The sequence below is a fragment of the Chelonoidis abingdonii genome, chromosome 15, assembly GCF_003597395.2.
Source record: "Chelonoidis abingdonii isolate Lonesome George chromosome 15, CheloAbing_2.0, whole genome shotgun sequence".
In the NCBI taxonomy this organism is placed as follows: Eukaryota; Metazoa; Chordata; order Testudines; family Testudinidae; genus Chelonoidis; species Chelonoidis abingdonii.
In genome coordinates this window covers 52280877-52296816 of record NC_133783.1, presented here as the reverse complement: position 1 = coordinate 52296816, position 15940 = coordinate 52280877, and the positions used below count along the sequence as shown (strand labels likewise).

The window sequence follows — 15940 nt, the reverse complement described above, 5'->3', positions numbered from 1 at the left end:
CAACCACTCCTTTAACCCTCCGGACCGCAGTTGTTGTTCCACGACAGGAAATTTCCAATTACATAGGATTGATGACCCGGGGACCTTCTTTAGAAAATTCAAAAGAGTCTGTATGGTACAGCATCTCTGACCAGTACATGCTAGAGCTGAGGTCACACATCAGTGGACCCTTGGCAGACGTGGCGGCTAAAATGCCAAGGGGCCAAATGAACGATTATAAACTGTTTCAAACCCAAGCCAGATCCCCACACCCGGCTTGACAAAGACCTGGCTAGGATGATTTAGTTAGGCTTGGTCCTGCCTTGAGCAAGGGGTTGAACTAGATGACCTCCTGAAGTCTCTTCCAACTCCAATCTCCTATGACTCTTCAATTTAGTGATGAGTCAAGTACATCACAGTCAGCACAAGTGTCTCGATCCAGAGCTGGAGGGAGCAGCTGGTAGTTCAAATCTCTGTACTCTGCTTAGTCCTTGGCCTCTTTGTTGAGACTACCAAAAAAGCACTACGAAGTGTAGCAGTGGTTTTTGTAATGTGGACACTTGGGCCCAGATTCACAAAGGTACTCAGGTTACTAAATCTGAGGATGAGGCGCCTAAATCCCAATTTTAGGTGCCACTGCAATCTACAGAACTCCTGCCTGGCTGCTGGCTACCCCTTTAGGCAGCTAAACTTGCTCAGTGACTACATTTTTGCAGTAAAAGTTTCCTAAGTGTCTATGTTTCTGCCCCTCAGCATGCAAATTGCTGCCTTCCTTTAGGTGCGCATGCACCTATTTCCTACCTAAGACCCACAGCAATCCATGGACCAGGGAAAGACAGGCTTTCATCTGCCTAACTCGTGGAAGGGACCCAATCCAGTAGGTGTGCTCATAGGCTGTCTAACTCACACAAAACAGCTGTGGGAAAGGAGGATCCTCTTCCTTATAATGTTTAGCCCAGTGGTTAGAGCACTCACCCAGCATGTGGGAGACCACTGGCTGAAATCCCCATTCCTCCTGATAAGGTGAAGGGATTTCAGCAGGCACCTCTCAGGTGAGTGCCCTAATCACTAGTTTATGAAATATTCTGATGGGGGTCTTCCTCAATCTCTCCTAGTCAGAGTTTCATTTTAATTACATAATTGAATACTTAAATAGGAAATGTGCAAGAAAGAGGACTATAGCCCAGTGGTTAGGGCACTCAGCTGAGAGGTGACAGAGGCCTGCTCAAATCTCTTTTTCACATCAGGCACAGTAGGGACTCGACCCAGAGGTCTCCGATATTCCAGGTGAGTGCACTAACCACTGGGTTACCGATTACAAAGGAGGCACTCCACCAACCATTTTGTGTAGATCTAGGTGGAATCTGAGCATGCCTACTGGACACTGCACACAAAAATGTGGAGGGAGTGCCTATCTTCCCCGGCTTCTCCCATTGGCTAGTGTAGGCAGTTTTCTGCCTACTGTGTTGAGTTTGTGGATTCACATACTCAGGTGCTTCTCTCTCACCATTCGTCACAGAGGGAACCTACACGCCCAGCTGAGGCTCTGTGGATTGCGGCGTTGTTCTTATGATTGTCTAGGTTCCTAAAAGGCACTGGCATTGGCATACTTAAGGCCCTTTATGAATCCTCATCTTGACCACAAATTCAGTTGCCAGGGAGCAAAATTCATCTCTCACAGACCACCCAGCAAACTGCCTTCAGATGCCAACTATTGCTAATTACCAGTGTAGACTGGATTTTGACCAGCAACCTAAAGGTGAAAGGAGGACCTTGCCCATTATCAATCCCTGAGCAGTATACTACCCTCATTAAACTCACATTCTGGGTATAGAGTGGAGCTGATTTTAACTGAACCAGTTCACTTGTGTCTATTTATAAATAATGACCTTCATTCCTCATCTGCAATAATCATGACTATATCCTCACATCTAATCACAAACAAAATCTTCATTACAATTATTTATCGGCCAGATGACTCCTGATAAGAACATGATTCTGCAACAGGGACAAGTATACCACAGACTGATCAGGGGTCGTATCTGTATAAAAAAAGACTTAAATTTTCAAAAATTCCCCCTAAATTTGCATCTACAGTTTTGCAAAAGATGCAACAGCTTCTTCCACACACAAATCCCCTACAAATGTATGCAAAATTGGACAATTAAGGGTATACATGATTCGAGTGCACAAACAAGATTTTACATTTATATAGAACGTTTAATCCCAAAAGACTCTAAAGAAATTAATGTATACACATTCAACTTTTTCAACTCTTTTTTTATGCCATCACATTTTGGTGGGAGGCAGCCAATAGAAAAGAGTACAATGAACAATAACATTTGTCTAGCATATGATTATTGTAAATTTTTGCATGTATACACAAATTGAAGACATAAATTTAGGGTTAGGTTTTCAGAGTTAGATGCTTGTAACTGTATTGCATTCATCTGTGCATGCTTAGTTTATAAGACCAATTACCCAACTTGCTGGCACAAATCAGGTATTTGTCATGGCACATGATCATCTAGGCATCAAACTCACCATATGGACATACCTGAGTCACACATATACATCAAAGATTGTTAGGCACACACAAACGTATGCATGTGTAGCTCTGACACACAAATGTATGTGTGTGTAGCTCTGTACCTCTAACTTGGAATTTCTGGCCATTAGCACCAAGTTGAGCCTTCTGAAAAGGTAACAACTTTCTGACAGAAGAAATACACAGGAAAATACTGCACTTAGTAAATTAGTGCCCTGACTACCTAATTCTGTTTTCAAAAGCCTATGGGGAAGCATAATCCTATAATTCTTCTGGATATACATGCTGTGTGAACCTATGGAAAAAAATCCTGCGTTGTGCACAATAGTCTGTTTATTTGTGGCTCACAGAGCAAGCTAAGCACACAGGAGGGCTTAACATGAGGTAGAATGGTTGAGGCCAGTCCACTGATTAGTACCAGGATCCTGTATGAAATATTTAGGATCTTATTCTCCAAAGTAAAGAATAAAATAAACAACACTTCAAACTCCCATTGATTCTGAAGGCGAGGGACTAAAATGGGTGACAGCTTCTTACGTTCCAGAACTGAATAACAGATCGAAAAAAGTAGTTTAGTAGAATGGTTTAAGGGTAGTGGAGAGATCTATTATTCAAGTGAGGCAGCTGATTAGAAGTCATAGGAGAAAAAGTCAGTAGGGAATAACACAGATTTGATTTATTTCCAGTATTTGATTGTAAATGTGCACCAAAGACTACAGGTAAAATGAGAAGACAGGTTAAAAGCAGAATAAAAGCATATTTATGTTCACATCTTTTTTAGCATTAATGCTTTTTATTAAGACTGTACGTTAGCCAATTTGATTAAAAAGCTGGTTTTTCATTTTCTCTCCTATAAACCTGGCTCAACTACTAAGAAGAGACAGGCATGTATGAAGGAAGTATGTATTTCGCTCTTCTACCTATGCTACCTTTACAGCTCATGATACAATAATTTCAATGTATAGTTTAGAATGACTGTTTTTAAGTTTTTACTATATTTTAGTCATTTATGGATTCCATTCAATTTCCTTCATTTACTGCTGGTTGTGAGAAGGAAACTATTCCCATGTTGTTGTTGTGTTTAATGAAAGAATTTTCATCTTATCCTTTGTATAATACCAAGGGCTTTTGTTTTCTAAAGTTTATTTTATAATAAGGCAAATATAGGTGCAATGGCCGATAAAAAATGTCATGTATATAAACAATAGCATTCTGTTATAAAGTACACCTGAAGAGAATTTACATCACTGTAATAATGGAGTTAGTCAAGTCTAAATCTATACCAGTGTAACAGCGCAGATTTGGACCTAAGGGGATTAGTTCTCCAGGCCAGCCTAGCCAGCGCTGGTGTGGAGACCCTTCCTGTGTTACACAGGCACAGCACTACTTCCACTCAGCAAGTGACCTGCCCTTACACACAGCTCCTATTTGGGGCATGTGTGCAGAGAGCCTTGTACTCAGCCTTAACACTGGAGTGAATTTCATAATAGTGTGCTTTGGCGGATTTCTTAAGTGGATACGCAAAGCTAAAGTAAGAGAGCTGCAAGAAAGGAGAAGAGAGGAACAGAGGAAGAGATAGAAAGATAGAGGACAGTTAGAAAATGGACTAGTGATTAATGGGAGTTGTGGAATATCTGGGATTGAGAGGTGATGTACATGTCATTGGAAGGTGAGACTAATGGATAAGGAATCATGTAGACAGAGACAGAATTCATCCAGGTTATTGTTTCTTGAGAGTATAATTTTCCCCATGATTACTGCTGAGATTTGTTCTGCTTCCATTTTATTCAAAAGGGAGGATCTTTTCAACCGCATAAGAGAGCACTTTAAAAAGGAACATTACTGTTCAAGGCTGGCATTCTAGTACTTGGCACATTGTGGCTGCCAGTATGATGGGGACATTTAGAGCTCCAGAAGTAAGATCACAAACTTTGTGCTGGAGGGGGAAATGTGGTCATGGGACTAGGATGTAATATGATAGAGATGCTGAGCACTGTTGAAACTTCCATCACTTTGCAGAATCTGTCAGTTTAGGTAAGAGGACTGTAATCAAAGCCATTAGTAGCTCATTAGGTTTTGTTTTAAGGTATGTGGAGAACACGTGATGAAGATATTTCTTTGATATTTGTTGTATCCTAAACCAATTTTCAGTTGAGAAGGTAAGATTAGGTCATTTGTCCCATTTTTCTAGGAAATAATAATGAAATACACAACATCATACTCCTGAATGGACGACTTTTCAACTCCATCATATTCTTAACATTGATTCAGCCAACAACAGAAATAGCCAAATTTGGTGTCTAAAAAGTTAGACATCAACGGACAGCTCACAGTGCACAAAATTAAGCATGGGCTTAGGTCTTTGCAGGCTTGAGGTCTTAGACTGTAAGTTTTTTGGGAAAGGGTCTCCCTGTGCTATATTTGTACACTACCTACCACAATGGGGCTGTGGCTTGGAGAAGTTACTACAATATAAACGATAAATAGTGATAATAATAATGCAGGGTTCCAAATAAACACTTAATTTGGGTTACTTACATTTTTTGTGATTAATAAGTCAAAATAATTATCAAAATGCTTAATGAAACTATTCGTTTAATAAACAGTCAGCAAACAAAAAACTTTAAGAATTAACTCTTGATTTAAAAATACCTTTAAAAAATCATTTTACTTTTCAATCAAAAATGTAATGAAAATTTAGAGAGAGTCAGTTTTTCAGATATAAATCATTTCTAAAAAAAGGCAGGTTTTTTTGGGTGGTAAAATACTTTGTAAAATTTCAACCAGCTCTGGTAACTACGAAGCTGGTTATTTTCATATGTAAGTCTTAGAGGCAAATGTCTCTATATTCAATTACTGTACCAATCTCCTGAGGAATCCACTTTCCTTACTCTGTGTATATATGTGTGTGTGTGTTTCTCTCTCTATTTGATATGCTTTCGTGGGAGTATATTAAATTAACTCAGTTCATTGTGGTAAAATATTATTTATTATGTACCTGGCACTCAAAGTGTGCAAAGTGGTTTATTGAACAAATACTACATAGGGTGAAATCTTAGCCCCACTGAAGTCAACTGGAGTTTACTTAGCTCTTTTGGTGCAAGGACAATTTTTTTGTTCTGTCGGTTAAACTGCCCAGCACAATGGGGCCCTTGCCCATGACTCGGGCTCCTGGGCACTACTGTAAAAATAAATAAATAAATAATGACTTCCCAACGGGACCAGGATTTTATTCAGGGTCCCCATCCCACTAGAAACCTAGATAGGTGTACTCCTTTTGCCTGAACTAGTTTTACATTGATGTAGTAACTCCACTGAGTTCACTGGAATTAGTTCTGATTTACATTCGTGTAAACGAGTCCGGAATCATGTCCAACATCTTGTAACCAATGTTAAAATATTTAGCAAATCATGTTCTTTATACTAAGATATTAGAATTGCAGTTCGTAGTATAATGACAATATGTCTTCCATTACAGGGTGATACACTAGAATTTGTATTACTTGTAGTTACGCCCTAAAATTAAATTATAATACTGTGCACCATCTTTAAGGCCATTTTTTGCATGTTACAGTAAGTCATCTATTTTAAAGGGGAAGAATATGAAGGATTTGAATTTGGAGACAGAAATGAAAGTCACCTATTATTAAGAGCACCCTTAATATGATGAACCACTGTATAAAACAATAGCACTAATTATGCACAGGCACATTTGGCAGGATCAGGAATGTTCTGATCCACAGTTAGTCTTGTGATTCCTATTTCTGCAGTTATTCCTGTAGGAGGAGACTTTGTTGTAAAACAGTGAAACAACTGTGGCTTAAGGGAACGCTGCAAATGTTACATCTGTTTTTAGTAGGAGTAATTTGCTTTCTGAGAATAGAAACTATAATCTGTCCATATCGAGCAGTTGACATTTCAGTATTCTTTAAAGATGTGCAGTAGATTTTGGTAAAATGGTATTTTTACAAGTCATTAAATTGGTTTTTAGGAACCTCACATTTGAACAATTATTAAACTATAAAACAAAACTGCCTGATTCCTAAAACTGTAATCAGAAGTTTTACAGTCAGCTATAAAAGGGTGTATTATTATAATACACTAAAGATGCTGAGACTATTACAACTTTTAAAAAAATGAATTGTAAAATCTTTTATTGCTGATGAAATAACTCTGACCTATTATGCACTCCAGTAATAATATATGTGTACCATATCTGGGTACACTGAAAAGCATACTATTCACAAAAACATAATTTAAATTGTGATTGAACTATGCAAAATCAACCATCTCAATTTCTTTCTATAACAGAAGTTCCTTGAACCGGACTTCCAGTATATAATTTAAAATGTTTCATGAGTTTTAGAATTAATAATTAAATATAGGGGCCAGATTTTCGAAATAGCTGTGTGTGTCTAGGGCACTGATTCTCAGCTGAAGTAAACCAGTGTAGTTCTATTAAAGTCAATGGAGCTGTGCCAGCTTAAACCAGCAAAGGCTCTCTCTCTCTCTCTATATATATATATTATATATAAATACTGCTGTAAAAATGGTAATGGTATATGTTGATGGGCCCTCTTAAAACACAGCAGGTTAGTCTGGAGAGGTGAAAATGAGAACAAATTGTGTTTATCACATGAACCCCACCAACTGCCATTATCTCATTATATATAACTCTCAGATAAGAATATGCAGCACCATTATTGGCAAAACCAGCATCCTTTTAAATATGATCCTGACATGGACACACAAACACATATCTATTACATCAATTCCTATGCAGAGTGATATCAAGCTAGATCCTCAGCTGGTGTAAACTGGTCCACTGAAATCAATAGACAGGGGCAAAGTAAATTGCATACTGAGAAATCAATATTTATCCACCAGCCTCATAAGGCCAAATTCATGCATGGATTGATTATGCTGACTTGGACACAGTTATGCTAAGATGGTCTATTTTGTTTATTTCTGAAACCAATTGTGGCTGCTAAAGTTAAGAGCAAGTCTACGCTAAACTAACCTTTTTTGGAAATCATGATGCATTATTCAGTCTCAAGTATCAGTGTATCTGCTTTCACACCTAGGAACATGGAAATTGTGTCTGATGCAGTACGACAAAGTCTATTTAGTCTAATTTCCTGTCTTTTCTAGTGGCAAGCACCAGGCGCTTCAGAGGAAGACGTCAGACCACTACAGTAAGTAACTGTGAAACTAAATAGGACCTATTTTAATTATTGGGGAAAACTTCTGAGTTCTGATTCTTCTGTTTACGCTGAGCTAAATCAGGAGAAACTTTACTGAGGTCAATGGTGTTAGAAGTAGGAAATCAGCCTCTTTATTGGGAGAAAACAGAATTCAGATCACTACTCTCTAAATTAGAAAATTAACTGTGAAATTTTAGATTATCTTTGGCTGTCAGCAGGGCCCGCGCTTCCATTTAGGAGACCTAGGTGGTCTCCTAGGGTGCCAGGATTTCGAGGGGGACGGCATTTTGCCGCCCTTGGTGGCAGTTCGGCGGCGGGGGGTCCTTCCGCGCTCCGGGTCTTCGGCGGCAATTCTGCGGCGGGTCCTTCACTCGCTCCGGGACCTGCCGCTGAAGTGCCCCAAAGATAGGGAGCATGGAAGGACCCCCCTGCCGCCGAATTGCCGCTGACCAAGAGCACGGAAGGACCCCACCTAGGGCGCCAAAAACCCTGGTGCCGCTCCTGGCTGTCAGATTCTAATATTAAAATGCAAAGCACACAGGGCTTCTTTAGATAAAACATAATTGCTGCTGAGCCAAATTAAAAGATGCTCCTTTTGAGAAGAAAAACTGCCAATACGTGTTCTATAAATCATTTGTGCCAGCAGGGTGACCCCATTATGTCAGCTAATCCTGGAAATACAGGAGGTAAATTTAAATCTTCTAGTATGAAACATTTAATCAATATTCTAAATGTTTTTCTTACAATTTATACAGGCAGAGCAATGGGACCATTATCATCCTGTTAATCTTTTGCCACAGTCTAGAACTTTCTGAATGGTTATAATGTCTGGAAGCAGATAGCCAAAAAAGTGTTTTTTTGAGAGATGGAGCTGGAAGGGCATTTGAATAGACACCGTCACCCCTTGCTTGTTCTTTGCAGAATGGCAAAGAAGCAGAAAAAACAGGAGATGATGTAGAAGGGCTGGAAGGTGAGGGTAGCAGTCAGACAAAGTAGAAAGTACTTCAGCACGGAGGAATAAAGTTCAGTGTGTCTTTATTCAGAGCACAGCCTCAGCATTTGTACTGTTCCCACATCAACAAAACACTTACATGCTCACTGTGCTTCCTATTTATGTTCACCCACCACCAAATTACCAATCCATGAAGCTGCACACCTGTTGCGGCTTGATATTCAGAGCACTACACTATAGCTTTTAACCCTCTACTAATACCTACTTTACAGAAATATTATTTAACATTTATGTACTTGCAAACATTAAATAATTATAGACAGGATTCTGCCTGCAAGGGCTGGACAGAAACTGATTGATGCTGAGCACCTGCAACACTCTGGTGTCTGAGTAAAGAGTATAGTTAAGTGCTTCATTTGCATGATGTAAATTGTGCATTGGCCTCAGTCTCCTCAAACTCTGGTGTTGCCAAATCTTGTGATTTTCTCACAAGTCTTGCAATATTTGGTGACTTTCTTAAAGCATCAGCTCCTGGAGTCACGGGAATACATGAAAATCTGAGCTTTCATTTAAAAAAGAAGTTGCTTGCAGCCTTCATTTGCTGAGGAGAAAAGCTTGAAAATATGACTCAAGTGTATTTTAAAACTCAAAAACCAGAAGGCAAATAAAAAAGCACCCCACATTATTTTTTTAATTTCATTATTTTAAGGAAATATCATGATGGTTTGTTTCTGAGAATCTTTGAATGCTTGAAGTTGACATTACTGAAATATTCCCATTTCCTTCTGCCTTTTTTAATACATGCTTTTGAAAGTACAAGAACAAGTACACAAGAAACCCCAGAAGTATTTGCCCTCAGTCTGAAGGGCCATGCTTTGTATTGAATTATATTTGCATCCACTGTCCATATGTGTACAGAAGCACAAAAATCTAACACTCCCTTCAACGTGCTGTACAAGGGCTTGAAGGATCCAGGCCTTTATAATGAATGCCCTAAGGGAAACTGCGCAACTGATTGGAAAGTAGCTGGTGTTTGTTCAAAATTTTGGTGAAAACACAGCAATTTCTGTTAAATTAACACAGTCTTCAGTTACAACATATTTTCTAAAACTTTCCACCTCTCCCCACAAAAGTCATTATTAATTCTTCTTGTTCTGTATTTACTGATATCATGGATCGGATGTATACAATCATTCATATATCATCTTTCTATGACCATTTATTTCTATGTGGTTGTCCTGCCAAACTTAATTATTGGCCTCACCTTGGCCCTCTATACATCCAAAGACATCGGGGAGCAGGATTTAATATTAAATCTTGAGCAGACGCAGAGCACCAATGGAGATATGCTGGGCTGGAGTAAGAGGTGACCAGATGTCCTGATTTTATAGGGACAGTTCCAATATTCTGGGCTTTGTCTTATGCAGGTGCCTATTACTTTTCTGCTCCCGGCCCAATTTTACACATTTGCTAACTGATCACATCAAGTGCTGGAAACAGGTTATGCAGAAGAACTAGACTAGGTGCCAAAGACGGCAGTGAAAGAGAACTAAACATGGAGAAAAGCCACGAGAAAGCTTTTTTAAGTATTATTTGAAAACAGTTCGGCGACACAAGGCTCAAGCTACTAGTACTCACATTTTTCTTTTCTCTCCTTTTCATGTGCATTTTGTACACAAAATTTTATGGTCTGATCCCTTGAGTGCTGAACAGCAATTATAAAGTGCTGAGCATTTCATACAGATCTAGCCACTGCTCATTTTATTTTTTATTTTATTTTTTGCCTGCATTGGGGAACTTCCCTAAAATCAGGGTATATTGAAGTGCTTATAAGTATTGTTGAAGTCAGGCGTACACCTGATAAACACGAAGTACTGAGATAATTTTGGGACATAATAGAATATATTATGCTAATAAAGTAATTCACTTGCAAACTAACAGAAAACCTAAAGCAAAAGCCTCCATCAGAAGTCAACATTTCAGTATTTCAATTTGAAAAGGAAATTACAAGAATATTATAATTCAAGAACCTGGAGAGTCTCTATAAGTGGTAATTTTACCTGAAGAACAATTTTAAAATGATATCACTATAGCAAAAAATGATTTTAAACCTCCAAAAAATATTTGAAGTAAATACTGACTTTAGATATATAGCAAGGATATATTTTGTTTAAACATCCCCAGCTCTTCTAGCACCTCGAAAATGTGCGCACACCCGAGATCATACAAATTGATGAAACCATTAATGTCTTTTCCGTATGACAGTGAAGCAGTCAGAAAACATGTACCAACAATAGCTCAGCCAGCGTCATTCTTGTTACTAATATGATTGCCAATTATTTCTGACACGGCAGTTTGGCAGGCTACCTGATGCTCTACATTTTACAACCTCAGGAGGTTAGTACTTAGTCATTTCTGTGATATTTTATACTAATCAATTCATTCCTCACCCCACTCTCCTTTGGGTTGTATAACTCCCCCCTCCCCCCCCAAAAAACAACCTCCCTGTACCTATCATGATCTGAAGACTTATCATCTGAATGATCATTTTCATTTTCTCTTCAAATGTAACTGTCTTGTTGCACTAATACTTTTGCCTTTAATTCTTCTTTTCATAATTTTTATGCTGTATTCTCTTTTTTTAAGAGTCTTCGATCCCCAACACTAAGACATAACAAAGCCCCTTACAGTGCTCTCAGCAGTGCTAGTGCAGGTTCTGAAAATATTACAAAGGAACACTTCTCCTGGGAGGTGATCACACGAACAATACAGCTTGTCAAAATGTACTACAAATGTCTCCACTACCTTGGTTCCTTTGTAATATTTTAGAGTTTAAGTCTCATATTCAGAGTACCACCACCAAATGTATGTTTAATATAAAACAACAGGATAACCTTCATTAGATTGGTTTAAACTTTCCACTATTAAACATTTGGTTTAAGTTATGAGGCAAGGAGGGTTCTGATACTGGAATGTTAGATCTCATAAAAGATAAAGCTGTTTGGCTCAGATAACTTCAGGTACTTCTGAAAGTGGATATAGCTACATTCTGAACACTAGCAGATCAGTTCTGTAAGGTTGACTGTTCTCCACAGAGATATTTATGCCTATGTCACTCCTGACCTACCCGTATCAGTGGTACTTGTAAAGTGAAGATATTACCCCAAACAGTGCTGAATGACTGAGATGAAAACAAGACTTTTAAAATGCTAGAGGACTGGGGCAAGGAGGGAGGCAAGAGAGTGGAGGCTGATTCAGTTACCTGCAAAAAATTTTCAAAGGTGTTGAGCATTCAGAACTCCAACTGAAATCAATGGGATTTGTGATAGTCTGCCAATCCGAGAGGCCCTGATCTGCTAGGGGCAGTACAAACAGGGGATATAGACATGATCCCTGCTCTAATGAAGAAATACTCATCAATGCAACTTATTAAATATAATATGAAGTGAGTTAATGGTTTTGCCATGATTTTTTGTTTTTAAACACAACAATTCAGAAGTCCATCTTTTAATAGTTGTATTTCTTTTTTAACATGAATATTTTTTTCAAATCAAGTGGCTAATGCCTAAGTAAATACACCCCTTGTTAATTGGCAATAACTTACAGAGCTTGACTAATAATGAAAATACAGATAAAAAAAGAAGAGAAAGCAATTCTCACCATCATTAACCCCAATATGTCTTCCAAGTAAATGACACCTGTGAAATGTATTAGGTATATATGAAGTTTGCCCACTTGACATGCCAAGTAAAGGGAGAAACTAAAGGAGTTGGTGATGGGGAAATGGTATAAGAAAAGTGAGGGAGCAGAATAAAGGCTGGGAAAATCTTGAGATATATAAATTGTCCCTGGAAATAAATGTGGACACTGATATTTTATGACAGTAAGAATACAACAATTAAACATTTTATAAGAAAGAAAAATATAAAAGCGATCTCATAGGGAAACAATGACTGTAAGTTCTTGGATGGGTTAGACACAAATCCTGCATTTTGGCGGGGGGGGGGAAGGGAGGGGTTAGACTTGATGATCCTTGCGGTCCCTTCTAACCCTATGATTCATAGTTTGGATGTTCAGTGTAAAACCAAATTCAAGTCAGACAGGAACTTTAATAACAAAGCTGAAAGCAGTTCATTTGTGTCACATGGCTATTGTTCCATTGTGTAGACAAAACTAAAAGTGGGCCAAGCAGATCTCCTCCTTGAGCAAAATCAGTATCTTTCAACAACCAGAAATCTTTATAATACAGGATTTATAAAATCCTCTGGCCTAGAGATGTTTTCAGTTTAATTTTTCTTTCACCTCATGTTCTCCCCTGCCAAAATTTTGTGGTTCTTTCCTGCCCAAATTCTGTAATCTTCTGATAGCTGCATTTATGGCCTTGGGCAAATGGTTAGCCTCTTTAAAATTCAGAATCAATGCCACACCATGAATTGACTAACTGAAGCAGGACATTGTGCCCAATTCAGAAGGAAGTATGTGTAATTTATATAGTTTTCCGCTTTCCCATGTCAGTTATACCAACGTACACGCTTATGTTCACATTCACTTAGTCTAAATGAGTCTAAGTCGATGTAACTAATGTGATGAAGGGCCAAGAAGATGATGCAAGGTACACTAGTTAACACTCAGTAAAAGCAGCAGAGAATCCTGTGGCACCTTATAGACTAATCACCTTATAGAATCCTCCCTGATTGACCTAACCTCGTTATCTCTAGCTTGCTTGCTAGCATATATATACCTGCCCCTGGAAATTTCCACTACCTGTGTCTGACGAAGTGGGTATTCACCCACGAAAGCTCACGCTCCAAAACGTCTGTTAGTCTATAAGGTGCCACAGGATTCTCTGCTGCTTTTACAGATCCAGACTAACATGGCTACCCCTCTGATACTTAACACTCAGTGTAACCTTTGAATTTGAATGATTGAGTGCATCATCTCTATTTGGTCTATATTGGCTGGGTAGCAGGAATGCCAATTCCATATTCAAAGCTGTGGTTCCACTAAATAACTATGTCCTGTTCCTGGGTTACTGTACCAGTACAACCTATTCATATTTATGTTTCTTATTTAAAATAAGAGTGTCTAAAATATTACAAATTATGGAGTAAATAACCTCAACATTAGAATCTACAGAACAGAACACAGGTTAATTCAAGTGTATCTGGGTATCTGTATACGTATGCAGCAGGCAGGGGTGACAGATTCTATATCAATAACAATTTCCTTCTTTCCATTTTGCACATTTATATTGCTGTCTTGGTGTAGCACTTATGAAGCAATCTTACCTGCAGATTTGCACATGCTGGTAAATCATTGTGGGTGGGTATTTCATTGTTGGTGCTCTCTGAGCCCATGTTTTTAAATCTGGAAGCTGTCGTAGTTGTTGCTGTGGTGGTTTGTACTGGTAGGATTGGCTGCCACACAGTCACGTCTGTACCATTGCCGAAGGCCTGAATTGCATTTTCTGTAGAAAACAAATATAGAGAAAATTCTGCATATAAACCAATGCCACAAACAGAAGAATTGGCATTAAACAAACCCTGATGCCATAGAACAGAAATAACTCCAAAAATGCTCTCCCATGCAAAATCTTGCCCTTATTTGTTCAAACTCATGTTTTTATATTGAAAAGCTAGTTTCAATGTATTTTGAATACACGCCAGAAATGTGAATTTTGGGTCCACAGGTTTATCTATTGCTAAATTCTCCCTGAAATATTTTCAGCCATTCTTTATGGAAACGCAAAACCTTAAATCTTCTGTGAGCAAATCAGCATGCCAGTCATAAGCTTCAAAAAATATAACTGGTGAGACTTGAGGTATAATATGAATGTTATGTCCTAATTCTGATAAATTATATTATGCAACAAGCCAAACATAAACAGCAGGCAAAATATTGACTTATTTCCACAGCTTGCTTTTAAAACCAATGTGCCCATAAACAAGGGACTGTTTAACTAAGATGATCTTTCCCTTCCAGTTTCCAAACAAAATCTACAAAACAAAGTGAGAGAAGTGTGCTTAAACTAAAAGTTTAGAATATAAAGGGTAAAAAGCTTATCAATTTCATGGGATTAAAGAGTGTGTTTATGGCAAGGGTAAATTGGTTGTGTGGGGTTTTTTTAATGCAAATGAATAGAAAAGCAGTTTTTAATCAAGTCTTTGGGGATTCAGCACGGATTTAGGGATTTCTTATTCCACATACTGTATAAGAAATCAAACAATTCCACATGGGACTTGAATGGGGAAGTTATTAACGAAACTCTTCACTGGCATCCATCTCACTATAAAATAATTTACATTTACCCCTCATCTTAGAAAGATGCAATTTATTCTAGAATTTGATCTTAGCGTTCCAACAAACAGAAATTGATTCATAAAAAAGGCATTACAATTGGTTGGACCGATACGGGGCAAAGTGAGAACAGTATGAAAGGATTTTCCTATCCACCATTCTTTCTTAAACAAGGTAAGCTGCAGTATTTTTCACAAAGTAAATAGCATAGGAGACCAAATAATTATTTAAATTAAATAGTGTGCTGTAGGAGAAGCTACAGGAGAAAATGGAGGCATCCTCTAATTTTAAAAATAAAATTACCCTCGTCATGCATCCGACGAAGTGGGTATTCACCCACGAAAGCTCATGCTCCAGTACGTCTGTTAGTCTATAAGGTGCCACAGGACTCTTTGCTAAAATTACCCTTATAACTCTCTCTCTTCTTTTTTCCTCCTCCTGTGTTTCTATATTTTTGTAACAATGTGCATGATTTTTACAACTATAACACAGCAGATGAACATAATAAGACTAAGATGTCATGGCAAACGCTGAACTGCTCTAGCAGATGGCTGACTGTTTCAAACATCTGTATTAACTCACTTTTGTTCTGTCTTTTCCCCTTGCTCGCCAGTTCTTCCCCTCTACTCCACCACCTAGTATGTATGCCCATATCGCCCAAAACACTTAAATTACTCAGGGGTGTAAATCCCATTGAATTCGGTGGGATTATCCAGTGCACAAGTATACACAGGATCAAGGCCATAGTGTGTAGAATAAGCAACACTGTGTGTATTATAAGAATATTTAAAATATTAAAAAAAAAAGTTTATTAAAGGACTTTAGGATTTGAAATAGGCCAACCTCTTTTAAAAGGTGCCACAGTTGGGAGTTATAACAGAATTAAAGGAACACTGGTTGGGATTTCAAAACGTACTATCATTTAGGCCTTAGAAATTTGGGCTTCTGGCTTTTTAAATA

At 38.2% G+C, this 15940-nt stretch overlaps 1 protein-coding gene across 2 annotated transcripts in view; it reads right to left on the bottom strand.

Annotated features, from left to right (window-relative positions):
- GFRA1 (GDNF family receptor alpha 1) overlaps window positions 1–15940 on the bottom strand; it is a 231990-nt gene that overhangs the window by 27208 nt on the left and 188842 nt on the right. For both annotated transcript variants that reach the window (XM_032762996.2, XM_032762997.1), the window contains one exon: window positions 13972–14150. In XM_032762996.2, the coding sequence (XP_032618887.1) occupies window positions 13972–14150 (179 nt within the window). The remainder of the gene's footprint in view (window positions 1–13971; window positions 14151–15940) is intronic.